Source organism: Gigantopelta aegis, chromosome 5, assembly GCF_016097555.1.
Source record: "Gigantopelta aegis isolate Gae_Host chromosome 5, Gae_host_genome, whole genome shotgun sequence".
NCBI lineage: Eukaryota > Metazoa > Mollusca > Gastropoda > Neomphalida > Peltospiridae > Gigantopelta > Gigantopelta aegis.
This window is the reverse complement of record NC_054703.1, coordinates 39,994,556-40,008,363: the sequence shown is the minus strand read 5'-3', so window position 1 is coordinate 40,008,363 and position 13,808 is coordinate 39,994,556. Positions and strand designations below refer to the sequence as shown.

General features: G+C 41.3%; 1 protein-coding gene across 1 annotated transcript; it reads left to right on the top strand.

The window, feature by feature from the left end:
• The first annotated feature begins 4,691 nt into the window (after positions 1–4,691).
• LOC121373764 (zinc finger protein 883-like) lies at positions 4,692–7,184 on the top strand. Its single transcript, XM_041500520.1, has one exon. The coding sequence runs from the start codon at positions 5,106–5,108 to the stop codon at positions 6,711–6,713; it is 1,608 nt and encodes a 535-aa protein (XP_041356454.1). The 5' UTR covers positions 4,692–5,105; the 3' UTR covers positions 6,714–7,184.
• The last annotated feature ends 6,624 nt before the right edge of the window (positions 7,185–13,808 follow it).

The following is a 13,808-nucleotide window of genomic DNA, read 5'->3' as shown; positions in this document are numbered from 1 at the left end:
TAGCCCAATGTTAAAGCGCTCGCTTGATGCGTGGTCGGTTTGGGATCGATCCCTGTCGGTGGGCCGGCCCATTGAGCTATATCTCGTCCCAGCCGGTTATGCCGTGTTATGTATTATCCTGTCTCTGGGATGGTGCATATAAAAGATCCCTTGGTACTAATGGAAAAAGGTAGCGGGTTTTCTCTCTAAGACTATAGGTCAAAATTACTAAATGTTTGATATCCGATAGCCGATGAATAATAAATCAATGTGTTCTAGTGGTGCCATTAAACAAAACAAACTTTTTAAGTCTCTATATTTGTGTGGTCCTTAACCATGTCTGACGCCATATAACTGTAAATAAAATGGGTTGAGTGCTTCGTTAAATAAAACATGTCCTTCCTTCCCCATAAGTATTTTATTCATGCCATCGCGACAGATACCCAGCAAAACTCTCAGTGTCAGGTTTAAACTCTGTCGGCACGGACATCTACTTCTAGACGCTTTTTTGGCTGCAAGACAATTCAGGCGGTGCTTAATTAATGTCTTACAGTTGCGTTATTAGTTGGCACAATTAATACAGAATAAAATAGTTTCCGCAAAAATGTTTGCATGGAATTGGGTCAACATTTCTAAAACCTAAAGTAGTTGGTACAAAATCGGTGTGTAAATCTCTTGTTTCGGCTTATGAAATAATTCCTTCAATAAACAAACATTTGTCGGAACAGTCCAGGTAAGTAGTCGCAGTCCGCATAACAAATTATATTATAGTCCGAACAAGTGGTCGGAGTAGGTTTCTTGTGTCCGTTTCCTTTGTGATTACTTGGCAGTGACTGTTCGGTAGGTTTAGTAAATTTATTGATAGTGTGCCAACTTTCTACATTTGCCATATATAAAGAACGGATTATACGAATTCATATGGTATATTTCACATAAATGTGTTCATAACTATCACTGATTGCAATATTTTACAAAAAATGTGGATTGATATTGCTTGCAAATGTTGGCTATAACGTTTATGTGACACTCGAACTGGAACAATGTTTCGGACTGAGAGTCTTTGTTAAAAACTAACCGTTCAGCATGTCCCTGACAAGTTATCATTTTGGTTGGGAAGTACCGACGTAGCTGGGTGTGTGTGGGGGGGGGGGGGGGGGGGAGGTGTGTGTGCATGTGAGGTCCTGCAAAGACATATTATAAGTAGTACTAAACGAAATAACTTCCAGCTGGGTCAAAGTTCGAGGTGCACCAAAGTTTTGATAGAGAAGTTAACACCAAAAGTCCTGTGATTGGTGATAAATGTGAGTGTGTTGGGTGTAAAAAATATATACAATTTTATTTCATCTAGTACCACTGTGTCAATTAGCCTTGTGCTTGAAACGTGATGGGTACCTGTAAAAAAGTACTCAAATTTTGTGCGGAACTAGGGTAGTGATAGATGCTACCTGTTATCTCTGAAATGAGCAGCTTCACCCCCAATCTTTTCTGATTCACTTTAAGAGTAAGGATTGGTTGTATTTATATCTGGTGTATGTCGATTGATACACTTTAGGTAGGAGTTTTAGCTACATATGTTACTATTGTCAGTGGGATTTGATTTGGTAGTATTATATACACCCTATAAAAATACTTAATCCTAAATCCCATGACATATTTAATCGCAGGGTTTACTTTTTATCTGTTTTTCTAAACAATATTTTTCCTACATTAATTTTGCTCACTTATTTAAATACATCAAATGTGTTTTGCAAAGATTTGATTTCAAATAGCATATTTATGTTCACTCTGGTGTTGATGCGTTCAAATGTGCAAAATGTTTTTTGCAAAGATGTGAATTAAAATAGCATATTCAGGGCTTCTAGATTATGGTACCCCCACTCCCATCATGGCTTGTGATATTCAATGTTGGGCTAGTAAATAACTACTAATGCCATGCCAGACAGGGCTTCTAGATTATGGTATCCCCACTCCCATCATGGCTTGTGATATTCAAAGTTGGGCTAGTAAGTAACTACTAATGCCATGCCAGACAGGGCTTCTAGATTATGGTATTCCCACTCCCATCATGGCTTGGCTTGTGATATGCCATGCCAGACAGGGCTTTGATTTGGGGCTAGTAGTAATAACTACTAATGCCATGCCAGACAGGACTTCTAGATTATGGTATCCCCACTCCCATCATGGCTTGTGATATTCAATGTTGGGCTAGTAAATAACTACTAATGCCATGCCAGACAGGGCTTCTAGATTATGGTATTCCCACTCCCATCATGGCTTGTGATATTCAATGTTGGGCTAGTAAATAACTACTAATGCCATGCCAGACAGGACTTCTAGATTATGGTACCCCACTCCCATCATGGCTTGTGATATTCAAAGTTGGGCTAGTAAGTAACTACTAATGCCATGCCAGACAGGGCTTTTAGATTATGGTATTCTCACTCCCATCATGGCTTGTGATATTCAAAGTTGGGCTAGTAAGTAACTACTAATGCCATGCCAGACAGGGCTTCTAGATTATGGTATATCCCCACTCCCATCATGGCTTGTGATATTCAGTGTTGGGCTAGTAAATAACTACTAATGCCATGCCAGACATGGCTTCTAGATTATGGTATCCCAACTCCCATCATGGCTTGTGATATTCAATGTTGGGCTAGTAAATAACTACTAATGCCATGCCAGACAGGACTTCTAGATTATGGTATCCCAACTCCCATCATGGCTTGTGATATTCAATGTTGGGCTAGTAAATAACTACTAATGCCATGCCATGCCATGCCAAGAACAAGAACAAAACTTTATTTAGTCAAAACACCAAACGGTGTTACATTGAGGTGTACCGGCCTTGGTGGCGTCATGGTTAGGCCATCGGTCTGCAGGCTGGGATTTTTAATCCAGATACTGACTCCAAACCCTGAGTGCTCCACAAGACTCAATGGGTATGTGTAAACCATTTGCACCGACCATTGATCCATAACTGGTTCAACAAAAACCATAGTTTGTGCTATCCTACCCGTGAGAAGTGCAAATAAAAGATCCCTTGCTGCCTGTCATAAAAGAGTAGCCTATGTGGCAACAGCGGGTTTCCTCTAAAAAAAAAAAACAGTGTCAGAATAACCATATGTTTGACGTCCAATAGCCGATGATAAGATAAAAAATCAATGTGCTCTAGTGGCGTCGTACCGGCCTCGGTGGCGTCGTGGTAGGCCATCGGTCTACAGGCCGGTAGGTACTGGGTTTGGATCCCAGTCGAGGCATTGGATTTTTAATCCAGATATCGACTCCAAACCCTGAGTGAGTGCTCCGCAAGGCTCAATGGGTAGGTGTAAACCACTTGCACCGGCCAGTAATCCATAACTGGTTCAACAAAGGCCATGGTTTGTGCTATCCTGCCTGTGGGAAGCGCAAATAAAAGATCCCTTGCTGCTAATCGGAAGAGTAGCCCATGTAGTGGCGACAGCGGGTTTCCTCTCAAAATCTGTGTGGTCCATAACCATATGTCTGACGCCATATAACCATAAATAAAATGTGTTGAGTGCATCGTTAAATAAAACATTTCTTTCTAGTGGCGTCGTTAAATAAAACAAACTTTACTTTGAGGTGTTTACAATACAAAAGAGGCTGTTGATTAAAATATACTTTTATATATATATATATATATATATATCATATACAAAAGCTAAAATATATTAGTTGAATAAATCTATGCGCGACGGCTAGTGAAAAGTAGTTGTTAAATGCTGCATTTGTCTATTTTGTAAAAATTAAGATTTGCCACCCCCCCCCCCCCCCCCCCCCATATCTTAGTGATTTTAAGCTCTGTTTACCTCTTTATGTGACATATCCATTTATTACCATTAGTAACATTGTATTAACTTAAAGTAAAGTAGGGCTAGTAAAGGTTTAATAGTGGTTAGTAAAAAAAAAAAAATCATTGATCCCATGGCTAGTGGATTTTATAAAAATTCTAGAAGCCCTGATATTTATGTTCACTCTGGTGTTGAGGCATTCAAATGTGCAAAATGTTTTTTGCAAAGATATGAATTAAAATAGCATATAGTTTGGTTCATACTGGTGTTAGGGCAGGATTTAGCCCAGTCGGTTGAGTGCTCGCTTGAGAAGTTCATTGCTTGCATCAAGTCTTTTACTTTGAGGTATGTGCTGACTCAATGTCTCACTAAGTCCATTAAAGGGACAGTCCTGAGTTTGTTGCAATTTTTAAGATGTTATCAACTAACAAAGACTTTTTAACGATTGTAATTACATATCAAATATATTTTTCTGCATAAAATATTAGTGGCTGTATATTAAACATGTTTCTGATTGTTTTAATATTTGTACTAGGTTAAATTTCAGCTTATTTCCTAATTATTTTTTTCGTACGTATGAAATTATTTGAAGACAAAATCCATTTTGGGCTTCTTATAAATATTAAGATGACTAGAAACACATTGAATATACAGACACTGATATTCTAAACAAGAAAATATATTTAATATGTAAGTTTAATCGTAGAAATACATGTATTTTATTAATCAGAAACATCTTACAATGCAGCAAACTCAGGAATGCCCCTTTAACAGAACTTATGTTGGCTCACATGTATACAAACACACAGGCATCAGCAACAGCAGCAGCAGCAACAACAAGAACTGTACAGCTGTTATTTTCTCATTTATTTATGAAATTTCTGTGTTGTTTCAGGACTTCTTCTAGTGTTTGAGATACAGCAAGTGATGTTTGTTCCAGGCTGTGTTTAGAAAAACTCTTGACAAAACAAGACATTCTGATGTAAACTACACTGGATCTGTTTCATCACTTCCTCTACAGTAGTGGGGATACACAAGATGGTGTTCATTCCAGACTGATTTTAGAGAAACTCATAATGAAACAAGACATTTTGATATAAATTACACTGGACCTGTTTTATCACTTACTCTTCGGTACTGCGGATACACAAAATGATGTTCATTCCAGGCTGGATTTGGAGAAACTCTCCATAAAAGAAGACATTCTGATGTAATTTCCTAGATGTCTGTTTGAGGAGCAATAATGTGTCCTCCATTAATGATAGATGTGTCCAATATGAGGTGTCATCTAAACATAATCAGAACAACTTTGATATGGAAGAACATCTATTGAAACATCAGAACAACCCTGACATGGAGGAAGATCCCTTGAAACATCAGAACAACCCTGACATGGAAGAACATCCCTTGAAACATCAGAACAACTCTGACATGGAAGAACATCCCTTGAAACATCAGAACAACTCTGACATGGAGGAAGATCCCTTAAAACATCAGAACAACCCTGACATGGAAGAACATCCCTTGAAACATCAGAACAACCCTGATATGGAAGAACATCCCTTGAAACATCAGAACAACCCTGACATGGAAGAACATCCCTTGAAACATTATCAGAACAACTCTGACATGGAAGAACATCCCTTGAAACATCAGAACAACCCTGATATGGAAGAACATCCCTTGACACATTATCAGAACAACCCTGACATGGAAGAAGATCCCTTGAAACATCAGAACAACTCTGACATGGAGGAAGCTCCCTTGAAATATTATCAGACCAACTCTGACATGGAAGAACATTTCTTGGATGATTCTTTTGAGAAACCTTTCCAATGTGGGATGTGTTTGAGGACTTTCTTTAAGAAGGGCATTATAAAGCGCCACATGTGGGTGCACACTGGTAGAAGACCCTTTCAGTGTGAGGTGTGCGGGAAAGGCTTTCTCTGCAGATACTACTTGAACGAGCATATTCTGCTTCATACCAACTCCAAGAATTTCACATGTCAAGTGTGCGGAAAGTGTTTTCCTGTGCAGAAGTATTTGAACCAACATATGGTTGTCCACACCGATAAGTTCAAATGTGAGGTGTGCGAAAAACGTTTCTTAAAAAATTCCAAACTGAAGCAGCACATGTCGGTTCACACCGGTGTTAAGAATTACAAGTGTGAGCTGTGTGCGAAATGTTTCTACGACATTTCCGGGTTAAAACAGCACTGGCTGATCCACACTGGCATTAAGTCTTTCCAGTGCGAAATCTGTGCAAAATGCTTCCTGCGAAGAACCGACCTGATGACGCACAGGTTGAGTCACGATGACGCCAAGAACTTCAAATGTGAGGTCTGTGCAAAATCTCTGTTGTGGAGCTCCAGTTTAAAGCTACACATGCTGAGTCACAATGAAGTGAAGAAGTTCAAGTGTGAAGTGTGTGCAAAAAGTTTCTCCCAGAGCTGCTACCTCTCACAACACATGCTACTCCACTCGGGCGATAAGCCCTTTAAATGCGAGGTGTGTGCAAAAAGTTTCTCTCTGAGATCCTACTTGAAGAAACACATGACAGTCCACACGGGTGTAAAGTCCTTCGCGTGCGAGCTGTGTGCAAAACGATTCTCCCAGAAGAAACATCTGCAGAGACATGCCTTCACTCACACGGGCGTCAGGGCTTTCAAATGTGATCTCTGTGAGAAGTGTTTCCCATGTAGTTCCGACGTGAAGCGACATATGCTGGTGCACACTGGAGTCAAGCCCTTCCAGTGTGAGATGTGTGACAAATGCTACTTCTGCAGCAGTCACCTACAGCAGCACATGCAGGTGCACACGGACGTCAAACCTTTCAAGTGTGATGAATGTCAAACATATTTCTCCCACAGTTATCTTCTTAAACGCCATAAGTTGATTCATAAGAAACCTTTAACATGTTGAAAGTGCACAGATGCAATCAATCAATCAATATATCAATCAACCGTTAGACAAGGCATGGCAGTAGTAGTTATTTACTAGCCCAACATTGAATATCACTAGCCGTGGGAGTGGGGCTACCATAATCTAGAAGTTCTGCTAGCCGTCGGGCATGGCAATAGCAGTTATTGACAAGCCCAACATTGAATATCACTAGCAATGGGAGTGAGGCTGCCATAATCTAGAAGCCCCGTCGGGCATGACAGTAGTAGTTATTGACTAGCCCAACATTGAATATCACTAGCCATGAGAGTGGGGCTACCATAAATTGCATAATCTAGAAACCCTGTCGGGCATGACAATAGCAGTTATTGACAAGCCCAACATTGAATATCACTAGCAATGGAAGTGAGGCTACCATAATCTAGAAGCCCCGTCGGGCATGGCAGTAGTAGTTATTTACTAGCCCAACATTGAATATCACTAGCAATGGGAGTGGGGCTACCATAATCTAGAAGCCCCGTCGTGCATGGCAATAGCAGTTATTGATTAGCCCAACATTGAATATCACTAGCTATGGGAGTGGGGCTATCATAATCTAGAAGCCCCGTCGGGCATGGCAATAGTAGTTATTGACTAGCCCAACATTGAATATCACTAGCCATGGGGAGTGGGGCTACCATAATCTAGAAGCCCCGTCGGGCATGACAATAGTAGTTATTGACTAGCCCAACATTGAATATCACTAGCCATGGGAGTGGGGCTATCATAATCTAGAAGCTCTGCTAGCCGTCGGGCATGGCAATAGTAGTTATTGACAAGCCCAACATTGAATATCACTAGCCATGGGAGTGGGGCTACCATAATCTAGAAGCTCTGCTAGCCGTCGGGCATGGCAATAGTAGTTATTGACAAGCCCAACATTGAATATCACTAGCAATGGGAGTGGGGCTACCATAAGCTAGAAACCCTGGTTCAAGCTCGATTCCCCGATGGGTGTGTCCAAGATGGGGTAGTGCTGGTTGGTTGGGTAATAAGGCTATGGAATCTACAGTTTGAATTGGAAGAGAATTTCGGGTTTTTTAATGCATCTTAATAACTAAACTAAATAAAAAAATACAAAATAAAAAAAAAGGAGAAAGAAAACCGTTAATGCTCAGATTGTTTTATCAGGCAATACCAACTTGACAAATAACATATATATGTATGTATGTTAGTACAGAAAATAATTAGATCATAAGTACCCCCTACTGAGAGAGAGAGAGAGAGAGAGAGAGAGTGAGTGAGTGAGTGAGTGAGTGAGTGAGTGAGTGAGTGTGAGAGTGAGTGAGAGAGAGAGAGAGAGAGAGAGAGTGTGTGTGAGAGTGAGTGAGTGAGTGAGTGTGAGAGTGAGTGTGAGAGTGAGAGAGAGAGAGAGAGAGAGACAGAGAGAGAGAGAGTGAGTGAGTGAAAATGTGAGTGAGTGAAAGTGTAACGCGACAACGAAGTTTTATTGGTGATTTTGCATGCAGTTTTCTAGAATATACTAGGTTTATGTAATAAATAATAATAATAATACATGTAATAATAATCCTAAATAAATAAATACATAGTAATAAAAGAGTTGATTATATAGTTTGGGCGTAATGATCAAGGGTCGTATCGAACTATAACTTTGGGGGTTGGGGGTTAAAAGTTGAATGTTTAACGTATTAACCAACTTAAACTACTAGTATTTTAATGTCTTTTTTTTTTTTACTGGTTTTTTTTTTTTTTTTATGTTGTGTAAAAAATATTTATCTTGTCATGCGTTTATGGAGTTTTCTTATAACTTTATATTCTATTATTATTCACTGTGTGTATCTGTAGCCAGTGTCTGTCTGTAACAAACCTATACATAAAAACGTGTTCATGTTTGTTTTAACTTATCTATTAGTATTATAAAGTAAAAACGTTTCGCATGGTTTGAAAGTTATTTATTTGTGTGATCAGAAACAACGTGTAGTATTACGTTTTATCTTTGACTAATAAAATATTCTTTAAATCAACCACATTTTAATAGTTTTCAACGATATATTCTCCATATTTTAATATTGCCGTTTGTACCAGTGTGAGCCGTGACGTTTTAAATCACAGCTATTTGGTATCCAGTAGTATTAGGGGCGAGACGTAGCTCAGTGGTACAGTGTGAGCCGTGACGTTTTAAATCACAGCTATCTGGTATCCAGTAGTATTAGGGGCGAGGCGTAGCTCAGTGGTACAGTGTGAGTCCTGACGTTTTAAATCACAGCTATTTGGTATCCAGTAGTATTAGGGGCGAGACGTAGCTCAGTGGTACAGTGTGAGCACTGACGTTTTAAATCACAGCTATTTGGTATCCAGTAGTATTAGGGGCGAGACGTAGCTCAGTGGTACAGTGTGAGCCCTGACGTTTTAAATCACAGCTATCTGGTATCCAGTAGTATTAGGGGCGAGACGTAGCTCAGTGGTACAGTGTGAGCCTGACGTTTTAAATCACAGCTATCTGGTATCCAGTAGTATTAGGGGCGAGGCGTGGTACAGTGTGAGTCCTGACGTTTTAATTCACAGCTATTTGGTATCCAGTAGTATTAGGGGCGAGACGTAGCTCAGTGGTACAGTGTGAGTCCTGACGTTTTAAATCACAGCTATTTGGTATCCAGTAGTATTAGGGGCGAGGCGTGGTACAGTGTGAGCACTGACGTTTTAAATCACAGCTATCTGGTATCCAGTAGTATTAGGGGCGAGGCGTAGCTCAGTGGTACAGTGTGAGCACTGACGTTTTAAATCACAGCTATCTGGTATCCAGTAGTATTAGGGGCGAGGCGTGGTACAGTGTGATCTGACGTTTTAAATCACAGCTATTTGGTATCCAGTAGTATTAGGGGCGAGGCGTGGTACAGTGTGAGCACTGACGTTTTAAATCACAGCTATTTGGTATCCAGTAGTATTAGGGGCGAGGCGTGGTACAGTGTGAGCACTGACGTTTTAAATCACAGCTATTTGGTATCCAGTAGTATTAGGGGCGAGGCGTGGTACAGTGTGAGCACTGACGTTTTAAATCACAGCTATCTGGTATCCAGTAGTATTAGGGGCGAGACGTAGCTCAGTGGTACAGTGTGAGCCCTGACGTTTTAAATCACAGCTATCTGGTATCCAGTAGTATTAGGGGCGAGACGTAGCTCAGTGGTACAGTGTGAGCCCTGACGTTTTAAATCACAGCTATCTGGTATCCAGTAGTATTAGGGGCGAGGCGTGGTACAGTGTGAGCACTGACGTTTTAAATCACAGCTATTTGGTATCCAGTAGTATTAGGGGCGAGGCGTGGTACAGTGTGAGCACTGACGTTTTAAATCACAGCTATTTGGTATCCAGTAGTATTAGGGGCGAGGCGTGGTACAGTGTGAGCACTGACGTTTTAAATCACAGCTATTTGGTATCCAGTAGTATTAGGGGCGAGGCGTGGTACAGTGTGAGCACTGACGTTTTAAATCACAGCTATTTGGTATCCAGTAGTATTAGGGGCGAGACGTAGCTCAGTGGTACAGTGTGAGCCCTGACGTTTTAAATCACAGCTATTTGGTATCCAGTAGTATTAGGGGCGAGACGTAGCTCAGTGGTACAGTGTGAGCACTGACGTTTTAAATCACAGCTATTTGGTATCCAGTAGTATTAGGGGCGAGACGTAGCTCAGTGGTACAGTGTGAGCACTGACGTTTTAAATCACAGCTATTTGGTATCCAGTAGTATTAGGGGCGAGACGTAGCTCAGTGGTACAGTGTGAGCCCTGACGTTTTAAATCACAGCTATTTGGTATCCAGTAGTATTAGGGGCGAGACGTAGCTCAGTGGTACAGTGTGAGCCCTGACGTTTTAAATCACAGCTATTTGGTATCCAGTAGTATTAGGGGCGAGACGTAGCTCAGTGGTACAGTGTGAGCCCTGACGTTTTAAATCACAGCTATTTGGTATCCAGTAGTATTAGGGGCGAGACGTAGCTCAGTGGTACAGTGTGAGCCCTGACGTTTTAAATCACAGCTATCTGGTATCCAGTAGTATTAGGGGCGAGACGTAGCTCAGTGGTACAGTGTGAGCCCTGACGTTTTAAATCACAGCTATCTGGTATCCAGTAGTATTAGGGGCGAGGCGTAGCTCAGTGGTACAGTGTGAGCACTGACGTTTTAAATCACAGCTATTTGGTATCCAGTAGTATTAGGGGCGAGGCGTGGTACAGTGTGAGCACTGACGTTTTAAATCACAGCTATTTGGTATCCAGTAGTATTAGGGGCGAGGCGTGGTACAGTGTGAGCACTGACGTTTTAAATCACAGCTATTTGGTATCCAGTAGTATTAGGGGCGAGACGTAGCTCAGTGGTACAGTGTGAGCCCTGACGTTTTAAATCACAGCTATCTGGTATCCAGTAGTATTAGGGGCGAGACGTAGCTCAGTGGTACAGTGCTCGCCTGATGCGCAATCGTTCCAGCCAGTGCTCCACAACTGGTATATCAAAGGCTGTGATATGTACTATCCTGTTTGTGGGATGGTGCATATAAAAGATCTCTTGCTGCTAATCGAAAAGAGTAGCCCATGAAGTGGCGACGGTGGTTTTCCTCTCTCAATATCTGTGGTCCTTAACCATATGTCCGACGTCATATAACCGTAAATAGAATGTGTTGAGTGCGTCGTTAAACAAAACATTTCCTATTTCCAACAATTGTTCTTTGTTGTTTTTGCATCTCTGGAAGGTTATTGAGGACCTAAGGAGTGCAAATTTGGTACCTTTCAGCATAACGACTGGTCTATCAAAGGCCGTGGTATGTGCTATCCTATATGTGGGATGGTGCATATAAACGTTCCCTTGCTGCTAATTGGAAAAGGTAGCCCATGAAGTGGCGACAGCGGGTTTCCTCCCTCAATATCTATGTCTGACGCCATATAACCGTAAATAAAATGTGTTGAGTGCACCGTTAAATAAAACATTTCCTGCCTTCCTCATAAGTAATTTATTTGTGTCATGACGACAGATACCCAGCAAAACTCTCAATATCAGATTTATATCCCGTTGGCACGAATAGCTACTTCTGTTTTGTCTGCAGTACAATTCAGGCGGTGCTGTATTAATTTCCTACAGTGCTTATAAATACGTTATGAGTTGACACAATTAATACAGAATAAAATAGCTTCGACGCCATATAGCCGAAAATAAAATATGTTGAGTGCGTCGTTAAATAAAACATTTCCTTCCATCCTTTAAGCGTTTTCAATTATTCAAGATGGCATCCAAAATGGCTGCAAAACACAGAACTGACAATAGATCTGATACTTGCAATCATCTATGCCCCAACTGTCGCCAGCGACTGGGTTTTAGGGTCAAGGAATTCATTTCGACATAGGAACGTCATCTATGTGGTGTGCAGTCTAGAAGTAATGTTGCATCACATAGACTATGTTCATGTCTATAACGCCAACCGTAATCTGGTCAATGGACGGGACGTAGCCCAGTGGTAAAACGTCATCTATGTGGTGTGCAGTCTAGAAGTAATGTTGCATCACATAGACTATGTTCATGTCTATAACGCCAACCGTAATCTGGTCAATGGACGGGACGTAGCCAAGTGGTAAAACGTCATCTATGTGGTGTGCAGTCTAGATGTAATGTTGCATCACATAGACTATGTTCATGTCTATAACGCCAACCGTAATCTGGTCAATGGACGGGACGTAGCCCAGTGGTAAAACGTCATCTATGTGGTGTGCAGTCTAGATGTAATGTTGCATCACATAGACTATGTTCATGTCTATAACGCCAACCGTAATCTGGTCAATGGACGGGACGTAGCCCAGTGGTAAAACGTCATCTATGTGGTGTGCAGTCTAGAAGTAATGTTGCATTACATAGACTACATGTTCATGTCTATAACGTCAACCGTAATTTGGTCAAGGGGAGGGACGTAGCCCAGTGGTAAAACGTCATCTATGTGGTGTGAAGTCTAGAAGTAATGTTGCATCACATAGACTATATGTTCATGTCTATAACGCCAACCGTAATCTGGTCAATGGACGGGACGTAGCCCAGTGGTAAAACGTCATCTATGTGGTGTGCAGTCTAGAAGTAATGTTGCATCACATAGACTACATGTTCATGTCTATAACGCCAACCGTAATCTGGTCAATGGACGGGACGTAGCCCAGTGGTAAAACGTCATCTATGTGGTGTGCAGTCTAGAAGTAATGTTGCATCACATAGACTACATGTTCATGTCTATAACGCCAACCGTAATCTGGTCAATGGACGGGACGTAGCCCAGTGGTAAAACGTCATCTATGTGGTGTGAAGTCTAGAAGTAATGTTGCATCACATAGACTACATGTTCATGTCTATAACGCCAACCGTAATCTGGTCAATGGACGGGACGTAGCCCAGTGGTAAAACGTCATCTATGTGGTGTGCAGTCTAGAAGTAATATTGCATCACATAGACTACATGTTCATGTCTATAACGCCAACCGTAATCTGGTCAATGGACGGGACGTAGCCCAGTGGTAAAACGTCATCTATGTGGTGTGCAGTCTAGAAGTAATGTTGCATCACATAGACTACATGTTCATGTCTATAACGCCAACCGTAATCTGGTCAATGGACGGGACGTAGCCCAGTGGTAAAACGTCATCTATGTGGTGTGCAGTCTAGAAGTAATATTGCATCACATAGACTACATGTTCATGTCTATAACGCCAACCGTAATCTGGTCAATGGACGGGACGTAGCCCAGTGGTAAAACGTCATCTATGTGGTGTGCAGTCTAGAAGTAATGTTGCATCACATAGACTATGTTCATGTCTATAACGCCAACCGTAATCTGGTCAATGGACGGGACGTAGCCCAGTGGTAAAACGTCATCTATGTGGTGTGTTGCAGTCATAGAAGTAATGTCTATTGCAACCATAGACTACATGTAAAACGTCATGTCTATAACAGTCTAACCGTAATCTGGTCAAGACTACATGTTCATGTCTATAACGCCAACCGTAATCTGGGGACGTAGCCCAGTGGTAAAACGTCATCTATGTGGTGTGAAGTCTAGAAGTAATGTTGCATCACATAGACTACATGTTCATGTCT

Coding starts and splice junctions, on each gene's coding strand:
- LOC121373764 (XM_041500520.1), top strand. CDS start 5,106: ATGGAAGAACATCTATTGAAACATCAGAACAACCCTGACATGGAGGAA.